Raw genomic sequence first — 15,776 nt, forward strand, 5'->3', positions numbered from 1 at the left:
ACAATAATGATATGTCTAATATGATAAATGATATAAATATTATAATGACATGTATAATTAGACATAATTATGCAAATAGATTTGTAATTAGCATGTGTGGAGTTATTATATTTCAGTGGTAAGATATAGAAATCTGAATAACCTGTAATTTCTTTTGCTCATAAAATCAAAGTTAGATGTAGAGTGAATCATAAATATTCATTTCACACTTATCCGGTATTGGTCCTGTACAGAGCATTAGAAAATAAAAAAGTTATCAACTACTTACCACCTCACCTGCTTCCAGGTCAAAAAGATAGCTTAGATAACTGCCTATCATTTTTGTCATGCTTAGTCTGTATTCAGGAGTGATAAACATGTCCCTACAAGAAAAAAGAATAAAATATTTAAAGTACACTTAACAGAGCAATAAGCCACAAAAAGCATGATGCAACCCTCAGTGTAAAACAGATAAACACTAAGAAATGAAAGAAAATCATTGGTGATCATTTTGAAATTATTTTTCCACATTTTTCTACCTTACATGCTCTCACAGCTAATAAGGCAAGTTAAAATATTGAAAACCTGGTTGAATGGTGCCGCAGCAACCTCTCACTCATCATTGGCAAAACCAAAGAGCTGATTCTCCACTACAGAGGGAAGAAGTCAGAGTTCCATGAGCCAATCCTCATGAGTGGAATGGAGGGGAAGAGGGTTAAGACCATAAGATCATTAGATATAAGAGCAGAATTAGGCCACTTGGCTCTGCTCTGCCATTTCATCATAGCTGATTCAATTTTCTTCTCAGCCCATCTCCTGCCTTCTCCCCATATCCTTTCATGCCCTGACCAATCAAGAATCTATCAACCTCTGCCTTAAGTATACATAAAGACTTGGCCTCCACAGCTGCCTGTGGCTACCCTCTGGCTAAAGAAATTCCTCCTCATCTCCATTCTAAAAGGATGTCCCTCTATTCTGAGTCTGGTCTTACATTCTTCCACCATAGGAAACATCCTCTCCACATCCACTCTATAAAGACCTTTCACCATTCAATAGGTTTCAAGAAGGTCACCCCTCATTTTTCCGAGTTCCAGTGAATAAAGGCCCAGAGCCATCAAATGCTCTTCATATGACAAGCCATTCAAACCTGGAATCATTTTCGTGAACGTCCTTTAAACCCTCTCCAGTTTCAGCACATCCTTTCTAAGATAAGGGGTCCAAAAACTGTTCACAACACTACAAGTGAGGCCCCCGCAATCCTTGATAAAGTCTCAACATTACATCCTTGCTTTTATATTCTATTCCTCTTGAAATAAATGCTGACATTGTATTTGCCTTCCTCACCACAGACTCAACCTGTAAATTACCCTTTAGGGAATCCTACACAAGGACTCCCAAGTCCCTTTGCATCTCAGTTTTTTTGTATTTTTTCTCCATTTAGAAAATAGTCAACCCTTTCATTTCCTCTACCAAAGTGCATGACCATACTCTTCCTGACACTGTATTCCATCTGTCATTTCTTCTGTAGCCTCTCTACTTCAAAAGTACCTGCACCTCCACCTATCTTCATATCGTCTGCAAACTTTGCAACAAAGCCATCAATTCCATCATCCAAATCATTGACATATAACATAAAAAGAATCTATCCCAACATCGACCACTGTAGAACACCACTAGTCATCGGCAGCCAGTCAAAAAAGGCTCCCTTTATTCCCACTCTTTGTCTCCTGCCAATCAGCTACTGCTTTATCCAAGCTAGAATCTGTCCTGTAATACCATGGGCTCATAGCTTGTTAAGCAGCCTCATGTGTGGCACCTTATCAAAGGCCTTCTGAAAACCCAAGTACACAACCGATTACCTTTTGTCTATCCTGCTTGTTACCTCTTCAAAGAATTCCAACAGATTTGTCAGGCAAGATTTTCCCTTGAGAAAACCATGCTGACTATGGCCTATTTCATTATGTGCCCCCAAGTACCCTGAGACCTCATCCTTAATAATTGACTCCAATATCTTCCCAACCACTGAGATCAGACTAAGTGGCCTATAGTTTCCTTTCTTCTGCCTCTCTCTATGCTTGAAGAGTGGAGTGACATCTGCAATTTTCCAGCCTTCTGGAACCCTTCCAGAATCTAGTGATTCTTGAAAGATCTAATACCTCCACAATCTCTTCAGCCACCTCTTTTAGTACGCTGGGATGTATACACCATCTGGTCCATGTGACTTATCTACCTTCGGACCTTTCAGTTTCCTAAGAACCTTCTCTCTAGTTATGGTAACTTCAAACACATCATGCCAATTTGCTGGAACGTCCACCAAATTGTTAGTGTCTTCTGCAGTGAAGACTGATGCAAAATACTTATTCAGTTCATCTTCCATTTCATTGTCCCCCATTACTATCTCTAAAGCATCATTTTCCAGTGGTCCAATATCCACTCTTGCCTTTTTTTTATACTTTTGGTATCCTCATTAACATTATTGGCTAGCTTAATTTTGTATTCCATCTTTACCTTCTTAATGACTATTAGTTACCTTCTGTTGGGTTTTAAAAGCTTCCCAATCCTTTAACTTCCCACTAATCTGTGCTCTTAATATGTCCTCTCCTTGGCTTTAATGTTGGCTTTGACTTCTCTTGTTGGCCATGGTTGTGTTATTTTTCTTGTAGAATACTTCTTCCTCTTTGGGATGTATATATCCTGTGCCTTTGAAGTTCTATCCAGAAATTCCAACCACTGCTGCTATGCTGTCATCCCTGCCAGTGTTCTTTTCAAATTAATTCTGGCCAACTTCTCTCTCATGCCTCTGTAATTCTTGATATATCTGACTTCAGGTTCTCCTTCTCAAATTTCAGGGTTAATTTGATCATATTATGATCTTTTGTCCCTAAGGGTTCTTTTATAGCACATAGAACATAGAATAGTACAGCACAGTACAGGCCCTTCGGCCCACAATGTTGTGCCAACCCTCAAACCCTGCCTCCCATATAAGCCCCCACCTTATATTCCTCCATATACCTGTCTAGTAGTCTCTTAAACTTCACTAGTGTATCTGCCTCCACCACTGACTCAGGCAGTGCATTCCACGCACCTGAGTAAAAAACCTTCCTCTAATATCCCCCTTGAACTTCCCACCCCTTACCTTAAAGCCATGTCCTCTTGTATTGAGCAGTGGTGCCCTGGGGAAGAGGCGCTGGCTATCCACTCTATCTATTCCTCTTATTATCTTGTATACCTCTATCATGTCTCCTCTCATCCTCCTTCTCTCCAAAAAGTAAAGCCCTAGCTCCCTTAATCTCTGATCATAATGCATACTTTCTAAACCAGGCAGCATCCTGGTAAATCTCCTCTGTACCCTTTCCAATGCTTCCACATCCTTCCTATAGTGAGGTGACCAGAACTGGACACAATACTCCAAGTGTGGCCTAACCAGAGTTTTATAGAGCTGCATCATTACATCGCGACTCTTAAACTCTATCCCTCGACTTATGAAAGCTAACACCCCATAAGCTTTCTTAACTACCCTACCCACCTGTGAGGCAACTTTCAGGGATCTGTGGACATGTACCCCGAGATCCCTCTGCTCCTCCACACTACCAAGTATCCTGCCATTTACTTTGTACTCTGCCTTGGAGTTTGTCCTTCCAAAATGTACCACCTCACACTTCTCCAGGTTGAACTCCACCTGCCACTTCTCAGCCCACTTCTGCATCCTATCAATGTCTCTCTGCAATCTTTGACAATCTTCTACACTATCTACAACACCACCAAACTTTGTGTCCTCTGCAAACTTGCCGACCCACCCTTCTACCCCCACATCCAGGTCGTTAATAAAAATCACGAAAAGTAGAGGTCCCAGAACAGATCCTTGTGGGACACCACTAGTCACAATCCTCCAATCTGAATGTACTCCCTCCACCACCACCCTCTGCCTTCTGCAGGCAAGCCAATTCTGAATCCACCTGGCCAAACTTCCCTGGATCCCATGCCTTCTAACTTTCTGAATAAGCCTACCGTGTGGAACCTTGTCAAATGCCTTACTAAAATCCATATAGATCACATCCACTGCACTACCCTCATCTATATGCCTGGTCACCTCCTCAAGGAACTCTATCAGGCTTGTTAGACACGATCTGCCCTTCACAAAGCCATGCTGACTGTCCCTGATCAGACCATGATTCTCTAACTGCCTATAGATCCTATCTCTAACAATCTTTTCCAACAGCTTTCCCACCACAGACGTAAGGCTCATTGGTCTATAATTACCCGGACTATCCCTACTACCTTTTTTGAACAAGAGAACAACATTCGCCTCCCTCCAATCCTCCGGTACCATTCCCATGGACAACGAGGACATAAAGATCCTAGCCAGAGGCTCAGCAATCTCTTCTCTCGCCTCGTGGAGCAGCCTGGGGAATATTACGTCAGGTCCCGGGGACTTATCTGTCCTAATGTATTTTAACAACTCCAACACCTCCTCTCCCTTAATATCAGCATGCTCCAGAACATCAACCTCACTCATATTGTCCTCACCATCATCAAGTTCCCTCTCATTGAGGAATACCAAAGAGAAGTATTCATTGAGGACTGCGCTCACTTCCACAGCCTCCAGGCACATCTTCCCACCTTTATCTCTAATCGGTCCTACCTTCACTCCCGTCATCCTTTTTTTCTTCACATAATTGAAGAATGCCTTGGGGTTTTCCTTTACCCTACTCGCCAAGGCCTTCTCATGCCCCCTTCTTGCTCTTCTCAGCCCCTTCTTAAGCTCTTTTCTTGCTTCCCTTTATTCCTCAATAGACCCATCTGATCCTTGCTTCCTAAACCTCATGTATGCTGCCTTCTTCCTCCTGACTAGATTTTCCACCTCACTTGTCACCCATGGTTCCTTCACCCTACCATTCTTTATCTTCCTCACCGGGACAAATTTATCCCTTACATCCCGCAAGAGATCTCTAAACATCGACCACATGTCCATAGTACATTTCCCTGCAAAAACATCATCCCAATTCACACCCGCAAGTTCTAGCCTTATAGCCTCATAATTTGCCTTTCCACGATTAAAAATTTTCCTGTCCTCTTTGATTCTATCCTTTTCCATGATAATTATAAAGGCCAGGGAGCGGTGGTCACTGTCCCCCAGATGCTCAGCCACTGAGAGATCTGTGACCTGACCCAGTTCATTACCTAGTACTAGATCTAGTATGGCAATCCCCCAGGTCGGCCTGTCCACATACTGTGACAGGAATCCGCCCTGGACACACTTAACAAATTCTGCCCCATCTAAACCCTTGGAAGTAATCAGGTGCCAATCAATATTAGGGAAGTTAAAGTCACCCATGATAACAACCCTGTTATTTTTGCACCTTTCCAAAATCCGCCTCCCAATCTGCTCCTCTGTATCTCTGCTGCTACCAGGGGACCTATAGACTACCCCCAGTAGAGTAACTGCTCCCTTCCTGTTCCTGACTTCCACCCATATTGACTCAAAAGTTTTTATGTTAAGCTCTCTAATCAATTCTGGTTCATTGGACAACACTCAATCCAGAATAGCTGATCATTTAGTAGGGTCAACCACGAGGTGCTCTAAAAAGCCATCTTGTGGGCATTCTAGAAATTCCTCCTCCTGTAATCCAGTACCAACCTGATTTTCCCAATTTACCTGCATATTTAAGTACCCCATGACTATTGTAACATCACCCTTTTGGCATGCATTTTCTGTCTCCCATTGCAACTTGTAGGCAACATCCTTACTACTGTTTGGAGGTCTGCATACAACTCCCATTAGGGTCTTTTTACCTTGCAGTTCCTTAGATCTATCCACAATCATTCAACACCTACTGACCCTATGTCACCTCTTTCTAATGATTTGATTTCATTTTTTACCAACAGAACAATGCCGTCCCCTCTGCCTTCTTGCCTATCCTTTTAATACATGTGTATCTTTGGACATTAAGCTCCCAGCCATAATCTTTCAGCTATGATTCCATGATGCCCACAACATCAAGCTTGCTAATCTGCAACTGTGCTGCAAGTTCATCTACCTTATTCCATGTACTGTGCAATCACCCTTTTCGGTTTTGTCACACCATGCTCATCCTTTTGATTCCTAATTTTGTCTGAGGTCTTACCAACATCTGCCTCCACAACCATTCTACATCTCCAAAAGAACATTATTTTTCAATATCACACCCAATTTCCTCCCTGGATTGTGATTTTGAATTATACTTTAAATGTAGTGGAGTTTGCAAGGAATACCCTTATCCGAACTATTTACTCTGGGTGCAATCCATGTTGTTAACAAAAGGGTGGATTTAATCCCTTTTAAGTTGATTTTCCCTTAATTGTAACTATAAATAATTTGGAAGTCTCCACAAGATCAGTCAGAATCTGAAAATGTAACCCTGAAAACCTATTACAAAATGTTTTTCACAATCCGAGTCCAGTTCTCAGTGGTGTGGAACCTCTATATTTTTTTAGCACTAGTTGCCAGTTTCACTTGGCATAACTATAGTACTAATGAAGTAGTAATGAAAAAAGATAAATGTTAGTACAACACAATAAATTGGTTATGTAGTTAAGAAGGTATTTTACACTTAGCTCACATCATATTTGATAAAAGATTATTGATGTTGTGTGTTAACTCTATGTCTACTTATACAAATTCTACCTGACTTACTAACGAATTCCAGCATATTCCATTTTTATTTCAGATTCCAAATAAACTGTATTTTTTTGCTTTGAACCCTATCTAACCTTGTTTAGCTCACTACATTTCAGTATAGTTGGGAGAACTCCGAATGCATGGTTGCACCTACTTAGTTAGGAAATTTTGGTCCCTAAAGATTCTGGATATTAACATTAGCAATTTACTTGTGTTTCAAATACTGCGGTTTGTTAGCAATATCAGTTTTGTGAACCTTTATACTGAAATTATATAGGCCATATGCCATAAAACACCTTAAATATTGTGTACAGTCATTCCTGCTCTTTTGGTGCTTTCAGAACAAATTAGAAGGAGGGGTTTGGAAGGGTGCCTTGAATACATGGATTCTTGGAAAATAAGTCAGCAGATAACGATAATGTATGTAGCTGGAGATGCATTATCCTAAGTTAATAGAGAATGTTCTGTCATGCTACTACCTATGTCTTGTAGATCATGGAAAGATCATTGGAATATAAGTCAAGTGCTATAGTGTATCCAGTTTCAGATCTGCTGCTGCAGCCATAGTATTTATATGTGTGGCCAGGTGAGTTTCTGATCAAGATATTTATGGTAGGGGACCCAGCAAAGGTAATATTATTGTATCAAATCTAGATGGTTAGACTCTTTTGTTAGAGTTGGCCATTGCCTGACATTTTCGTGGCTTTGATGTTATTTGCCACTTACACATCTCTGTTTAAATGTTGCTTAAGTTTAGCTGAATACAAACATAACTGTTTCATTTGGAATTAACATCCTGACTTCTGACCTTACGATGTAAGGAACATAGTTGGCCAAGGGTACAGCCATGAAAACTCCAATAACCTGGCATGCTCAAAACTTGAGTGATACCAGACAATCAGATTTTCCAAACTTTTGGATGTTAATATTAACTTCACGACACATTTTAATTGATTTTAAATGATACACTGTAATATAATAAATTTCCCCAATTGGCCAGGAAATTGGAAATGGAACCAGGGTACTGGGCCCCAGTGAGTGGAAAGCTTATGTGGGAACTTGGGGTATGGTGACTGAGAACACGGGACTCAGAACCCAGTGAGTGGAAATGAAGATGGGATCTGGGGCACCAGTAAGAGGAAACAGAGCATGGAAGCAGAGCTCCTGTGAGTGGGAAGGGAGCAAAGAAACCAAAAGCCCTGTTTTTGGAACCTTCAAGGTGTACATAAAGGCTGGCATAGAGATAGTGAGCTAAAGGGCCTGTTTCTGTGGTGTTTGACTCTATGATTCCGTAACAGCCATAATGATCTTCCTGTGCGCATGTTATGGTTCAAAATATTGGAATGCTTCCCTTTGATATCTACTGATATTGGTTCACCCAATGTAGCATGATTATAGTGCCACATGATACTATGGTTGATATCCCCTCTGGTTTGCTTTCGAGCTAGGGATGAAGGTAGGACTTTGCTGCCAGAAGGATTGTGCTGTTGTCAATTCTATCAATACAACCATGGATAAATGTATCTATCACAGAATGATAGGTGAAGACAAAATCAAATAGATTTTTCCCTTGAGTTGGTTTATTCAGAACCTGCTAAAGAACCATTTTGGCAGCTCAGCTGTTCAGGATTCATTAGCTGAGGAAGGATGAGAATGGTAATCAACATATTTCTTCATCATGTTGGAAGGTAAACTTATTTTATTCCACCTCTTACTTGAGAATCTGAGTATCAACACATTCATTGATGTTAGTATTCTTATACATGCTGAAATAAAAAAACTTCTCTTTCTCTTCACATTAGTGCTACTCAACCAACATACTAGATCACTCAGACAGTTAAGAAAACACAACTAATTTGACATGAAATATTCTAAATGAAAAGTTTTGGAATACAGTGGATTCTGGTTAATTGGGACACAGCAGGACCAGTACATTTTGGCCCAATTAGCCAAAAATTCAAGGAAATAGTTAAAATGGTATAAAAAAGACAAACTACCATTTAACTGAGTAACAAACTATGTATTTAAAAGAAATACAGAACAAATTAGAACACTATTAATAGTACTACAGTACGATAAAACTGTGCATTAGTTCCCAATAGTTACCAACAGAGGAATTATGCTGCTGTGTTCTTTTGATTGACTATAAATGAACAAAATCAGCACAGATACCTAGTGTAGATACTGGACTGCCTTCATACAATGCTATCGATGATTGCGTCCTCCAAGACTTGAGTTTCATTGTAATATTCAAGATGATTGTTGATACCTAATTTCTTTGTAGTTCCTAACTTGTTAAAGCAGTGAAATCATTTAATTTTCACTTCTGGCCGTTTCTGGCATCTCCAATCCTGAATGCTTGAACCCACTGTAAGCAAAGCAGTTCAGAATTGTCTTACTGCTTATTTTTCACCAAGTATCAGTGACACAAATTACTGCTTTTTGAACACAAACAAATGCAACTCACACTATTTAAAAACAGTTTGTTCTATGCACAGTGTAGTGCCATTTGGCAATTGTCTTCAGCCCCAGTTAAGCAGCATAGTGTCCCAAATAAACAAAGGGAATCATGGCTATTTTCTCAATAAGTCTTTGTTCTTTAAGAATTGTCCCAAATAAGCAGCTACCCCAATTAACCAATGGCCCAATGAACTGGAATTCACCATATATATAGAAATATTAATCATAGTTATATTACGGCTAAAGATAGTAGTACTTAATTTGCATTTATATGTTATTAATTTTAATAAACTCACCCACCAGCTCAAATTGAGGTGACCTTCCTTTGTCCTGTGATAAAATAGAAATCAATTTTAAAAATAAAGTTGTTTGATTTTTTGTAATTTATTTTTTATTGAATTTCATCATCAAATATTTTCATAAGATGTATTTCAGATACTGTACATGTATATCATATAATCATATTTGTCACAAATCTCTACATAATATTTATCTGAGGTATACACTTACAGAAAGGAAAGAAAGAACAATCGAAAGAAGAAAACTATGTACATGGTAGGGAGTGATCTTTTTTTTTACAACATATTCATTGACTTGTGAAAATAAAATCAGGCCTATGAGGTGTTATGTAGCTAAACCATTTTTTCCAGTATGAATAAAATTGTTCCAACTTATGAATAACAGATGCTGTTATCTTCTCCATTTTGTAAATGTCCATTGTAATTTCCATCCATACATTTAAAGTTGAGCTCTCCTGAGATAACCATTTCCTGGTAAGGGTCTTTTTACCAGCCACCAGCAGTACATTCATTAAATATTTATCTCTTTTCAACCATTCTTGAAGTATATACCCAAAATATATGGTCTTACTCTCTAAGGATATTTCACATTTAAAGATGTCTTGTAGGGCATTATGTATCCCACTCCAACAGTCTTTGAAAACAGGGCATTCACAGAAAATATGATAATAGTTTGCATTTTGATTTCCACAATTTCTCCAGCAAGCATGGGAGTTACTATTATAATGGGATTTCTGAGAGAGTGTAATAAAATATCTTATCAAGTTTTTCTACCCGAACTCCCTCCATTTCTGTGAACTAGTACACTTCCATTGATACCTCCATATTATTGTCCAGTCTTCCTCAGATACTATTATCCCTCCTTCCTTCTCCCATTTTGTTTTAATGCATGAAGTCGAATGTGTTTTAAGATTTGACAAACCCTTATAAACCCTTGAAATTATTCTACTATCGTTGTCTGAATTATATGCTTTTCTAAATAGCTCTATCAGACACATACTTGCCTTGGTTACATTTTTAACCGTCCTATTAACATACTGTTGCATCTGTAAATACCAATAAAAGTCTTGTTTTTCTAATAAATGTTTCTCTTTGAGCATTTCAAAACTGAACAGTGTTCTTTCTTTCATTATATTGCAAATAGCTGTTATTCCTTCAGCTGTCCAGTCCTAAAATCTAGCATCCAGTTTATTCGGTGTAAAATCCGAGTCATATGCACACCATTTAAGAATTGCAATGTCTCTCTCTAGTTTATATTCTTTTATAATAGTTTTCCATATTTTAAGAGTCCATTTCACCCATGGGTTGTCAATATTATTTATGTAACTTTGTAGGTTGTAATCAGCCAAAATTAAAAAGTTGCTTGATTTTATCGTCCATAGTGAAATAAATAGTGACAGCCATTTGTTCTTGATTCTGTGACTTTGTTAAATGTCCATCAGAACATAATTACAGCAATCCAATGGAAAGGGACATTATTTTCTTCACATCAAGCAAATCATATCAAAGTAATTTCTACATGTACACAAGTACCCAAGATCAAAGGCTTCTTAGAATTATCAACAATTAACAAATGAAGGCCAAAATATCTTCAATCAATAGAATGTTGTCCTGCTCCAAAGGATAAATATCAACGTAATAGAAAACTGTAATTTTAAATTTGATTTTATACTTACAAAAGAAAGGCTTGGCTTTTCTGATTTTGTAATTCTTTTATTTTCTCCTCCAAAAATACTAATGGGTCATCAGGACACTGAACAAATAAACCTGTAAGCAATGCCTATCAGAAGATAAAGGATGATTATTGCAGGATTTCTAAAATTAGCATAATTGTTATTTCTATGTCCTCTTGGTCATCTAGTCTGGAATGTCTTTTGGTAAATAAATCCTAAGTGGCTTGTAACACAGTCAGAGAAATTCTAGCAATTTGTATAAATCTAGGTACTTGATACTGCATGGTTGCTATACAAAATCTGGTATCATTTAATTCATCACCTTTGGTATTGAAACAGTAACATTATTTTAAAAGGAGCACTGGAAATACATAGCATCTGTACAAAAAGAGCATTGTTTCACAAATTATAAGGCCCTGACAATCATAGGCAAGAAAATAGTATACAGCAACTCATAACTTTAAAAATAAACTAGCCAATTATAAAAAAAATACTATGACACATTGTCACCAACTATCCTCTCTTCTAACAATAAATGTTTATTTATTTTAAACATTTAAGTGGAAAGGATGTTGCATGATATAAAATATTGTTGCCCAGAGTACATTTTCTGTGTGGTATATTTAAATGACAACATCCAATCTGGCAACAGGAGCAATGGCATAATCAACCTTGGAGAAGTTAGTGGCATGAATGAGGGTCACAGAGCTAAAAAATAAAAGAGTGAAGGCGATGGTCTATTGGACAGAGCTATAAAGATAGAAGTTCAAGAGTTCAGACTGTGAACAAATTTCACAACAAAAATTGCAATCAACTTGAAATGGTGATCAATTAACAGTTAGAATTGATGGAAAATTATGCAAATCTTGTAGCTGTGGTTGAAAATTTACCTTATTCCATTTCCATACAGCATTTATGTTGCAACACATTAACACTTATTATAAGCATTACGAAATTACAAAGAACATATCTCAATATTCAGAATGGCAACAAAGCAAAGACACTTGAAAATAAATCATTAGTTTATTGCTGTTTAACTAACCTCTTTAACTTGCACCTATAAATCATTTTAAACATAATTAAACATCTCAAGGCCCTTCACATGATCATTTTTCACAGAATTTAACCCAAGCCATGTATGAAGGTATTCTAGGACAGATAAACCAAAAATATCAAAGAAATAGGTTTTAAAGAGTGCCTTAGAGAAGGAGTAAGGGGCATAGAGAAAAAAAATCCATATCACATGGTTCTTGTATCTGGGCACCAATGTGAAACTGTTAAATTAGGGGTGTAAAATGAGCAATTACCTCAGAGATCCCAATTTTACTATATCAAAGATTTATATAAAGGGTTATAACTAACTGTGCTTCTCATAGTTCAATACACCTTAAAAGGTATAACCACTGAACTTTGATTGCTTATTTAAAAATACTAAATTCTAGAGCTAAGGTTCCACCTAGTGGTCAGAGTATAAGTAGTATTGTATTTAGAGATTAACTTTTTACACACCTATACAAACATAAGGGGAAACCAACAGCTCTGTGATAATCACAGAGGAATCTTTTAAATCTCAACCATTGGCAAAGTTATTGTTTCACAAACTGGCCATGCACCTTCAGGGAGGCCTACTCCCAGAAATCTGGCATGGTTTTCATGAAGGGCATGGAACAGTTGAAATTATCTTTGCAGCAAGACAACTTTAAGAGAAGTGTAAAGAACTAAACTGCAGCTTGTTCACCACCTTCGTTGATGATGTTAAAGATTTTAAATGTATCTGTTGACCTACAGAATATTATGAGAAAGTATGATTGCCTCAAAAAGTTCATCAAATTTGTCCGACAAATCTATTGGCGTATAATGGCCAGAGTAATGGATGACATAGAGTATTCAGACCTATTTCCAGTCACCATTTGTGTGAAACAAGGCTGTATGTTTTAGTATAATATTGTTTAGTGTAATGTTCCCTGCAATGCCTATCCTCATAAAGAAGATTGAATCCACCTTAGACAGAAAGCAGATGGTGTTCTTTTTATCCTAAGGCAGGGGTTCCCAACCATTTTTATGCCATGGACCCCTACCATTACTGAGGGATCCATGGACCCCAGGTTGGGAATTCCTGTCCTAGGGAGACTGTCTGCCAAAACCAAAGTATGAGAAAGTAGTGATTGTTCTGAATGCAAGCTCAGAATCTGATATGCTAGGAAGTTTATACACCATAGATCAGTGGAGGAGACCAGAGACTGCACAGGAGTTGGATGAAGAATTAAAGATGCTTGGAGTCATCTTTGCAGACTAAAAGCAGTCACCATTTTGCATTTGTGCTTTTTCAAATGTAGAAGCAACTGCATTGTGAGCACCAAAATAGAACACTAAACAGGAAGAAATACAAATGAATTGCTGCTTTGCTTGGAAAGCCTCTGCTGTTCCTGGTAGGAAAAGAAGATGTTAATGGGCATTTCCCTAAGTGCATGTGAATATAGGAAAATATGGAGATGGAATAGACAAACAAGGAGTAGTGGAGGAAACTCTTCATGAGCTGAGGATATGCCTAGTGACAGAATAAATCCTATTAAATCCTATAAATCCTACCATGATGATCCTTTGAATATGAATACTATTTTGGAAGAAGATAAAGACAAGGAGATACTCAGCAGGTTATGCAGAATCTGTTAAAAGGCATAATAGTAAGTGTTTCAGGATAAACTGTAATCGCCACTTAAAAAAAAAGAAATCAAACAAATGCAACATTTACAACACACACAAAATGCTTGAAGAACTCAGCAAGTCAGGTGGCATCAATGCAGGGGAGTAATAATTACAATATTTTAGACAGGTACATAGATAAGGTTGAGGGAGATATGAGCTAAGTGCAGCCACATAAGCCTAATTGAGGTTGGCAACTTAGCCGGTCTGGGTAAGTTGGGATGATGGGCCTGGTTCTGTGACAAATATCCTTGACTCAACAAAGGTGGTTACTTTTAAACATAGAAACATAAAAACATAGAAAACCTACAGCACAATGTAGGCCCTTCAGCCCACAAAGCTGTGCCGAACATGTCCTTACCTTAGAAATTACCTAGGGTTATCCATAGCCCTCTATTTTTCTGAGCTCCATGTACTTGTCCAGGAGACTCTTAAAAGACCCTGTTGTATCCACCTCCACCACCGTCACTGGCAACCCATTCCACGCACTCACCACTCTCTGCGTAAAAAACTTACCCCTGATATCTCCTCTGTACCTACTTCCAAGCACCTTAAAACTGTGCCCTCTCATGCTAGCCATTTCAACCCTGGGAAGAAGCCTCTGACTATCCACATGATCAATACCTTTCAGCAGTGGTATTCACTTGGTTATACTGGATTGCACAATTATAAACTTAGTCAGGTAGCCACAGGAATTTAGTGGAGACTACTGTTTGTGCCTTCAGGCTATTCCACTGTGGGGACTGACCTAGGGATTTGCCAGGTTAGTCCCCAGTGACAGTCTTTTGTTTTGCTAATGTCTAAAGCAGGAGGATGTACACATGATGTATTATGAGCTGTTCTTTGAGACCAAAAGGGAGTGCAGTGCTACTTTTAATCGCCATCGATCAGCTCTCCTCCAGAAAAGTCACACAGACATATTACGTACTATCTCTAATACTTTCTCATTGTCCCCCTTACTCTACGAATTGGTGAGGTAAGGAAGTGAGAGACAGAAGTTGGAAACACGATAAACTCAGATCCTAGACCAGAGCAGAAAGCAAATTGCTGGGAGAGCTAAGGGTTTGAGAGCACCTAAATAATGTATAAAGAAAATATAATGAATAAAGAAGTAATGAAAGAGGTCAAGGCAGTTAAGAACATTAGAAATAGGAGTAGGATAGACCATTTGGCCTTTTGAGCCTGCTCCACCATTCAATAAGGTCATTGTTGCCAACCAGGAAGGAAGTTGCTTGGCTGGAATATAGTGACGACAGCTGTAGTGTCACATTTAATTACTATTCAAAGTATAATTTCTGATAATTAAACACTTAGTTTTGATTTAATTGAAAAATTGTGGGTTCAGATTCCCTTCCAATGATTTGACATTTCGGCCTATCTCTTAAGAGAGTGCTGCACACTGACAGGTCCCGTTTTCGGTTCTCGGGAATAAGTTGAAAAGCTTCCATAGCATTATTCCAGGAGATATTGTTCCGAGGTCTTGGTCCATAGTTATCGCAGGAGACTTCACCAATAGTAGGCAAGACATTAATTCAACAGGCTATTTGTGCAATTCTGCTATTATTTTGCTGCCGTTTCCTACAATTCAACCATGAATTCCTGTTAAGCATTAAGAATGCAACAATCATGAAAAAAATGCTACTGTATAGCCAAATCTAATTGAAGTCTAATTGTAATTAGAATATCGCATTGCTGTTGCGATATTGATTTCACAGTTTTGCTTCACGAATGCTACATACTCTGCAGTGATTTCACCGAATTGAGTTGGTTGCGCTTGTTTTCTATACTCCAAAGAAACAATATCTGCAATACAGGTGTCGGAGGCTTTTTTAAAAAAAAATCCGTGAAATTACCTCATAGATCTGCGGGATTGAATGGATTTTGATGTAGTGTTTCAGCTCGGGGTCTGCATACCGCATGAAGGCCATGGCTGTCGCCTTGTAGAGGCCGCTCGTTTACCGTTGCCACGGTAACGCGCCCTGAACGGCTGGGACCGACCGCCAT

The 15,776-nt window shown here is 38.5% G+C and overlaps 1 protein-coding gene across 1 annotated transcript in view; it reads right to left on the reverse strand.

The window, feature by feature from the left end:
• Nucleotides 1-15,776, reverse strand: part of fbxl13 (F-box and leucine-rich repeat protein 13) — a 175,363-nt gene extending 159,587 nt beyond the window's left edge. The window contains 5 exon segments of the mRNA XM_063072833.1: nt 269-362; nt 9,398-9,427; nt 11,073-11,176; nt 15,626-15,718; nt 15,720-15,776. Coding sequence (XP_062928903.1) covers nt 269-362; nt 9,398-9,427; nt 11,073-11,176; nt 15,626-15,718; nt 15,720-15,776 — 378 coding nt within the window.

This window comes from Mobula hypostoma, chromosome 20, assembly GCF_963921235.1.
Source record: "Mobula hypostoma chromosome 20, sMobHyp1.1, whole genome shotgun sequence".
In the NCBI taxonomy this organism is placed as follows: Eukaryota; Metazoa; Chordata; class Chondrichthyes; order Myliobatiformes; family Myliobatidae; genus Mobula; species Mobula hypostoma.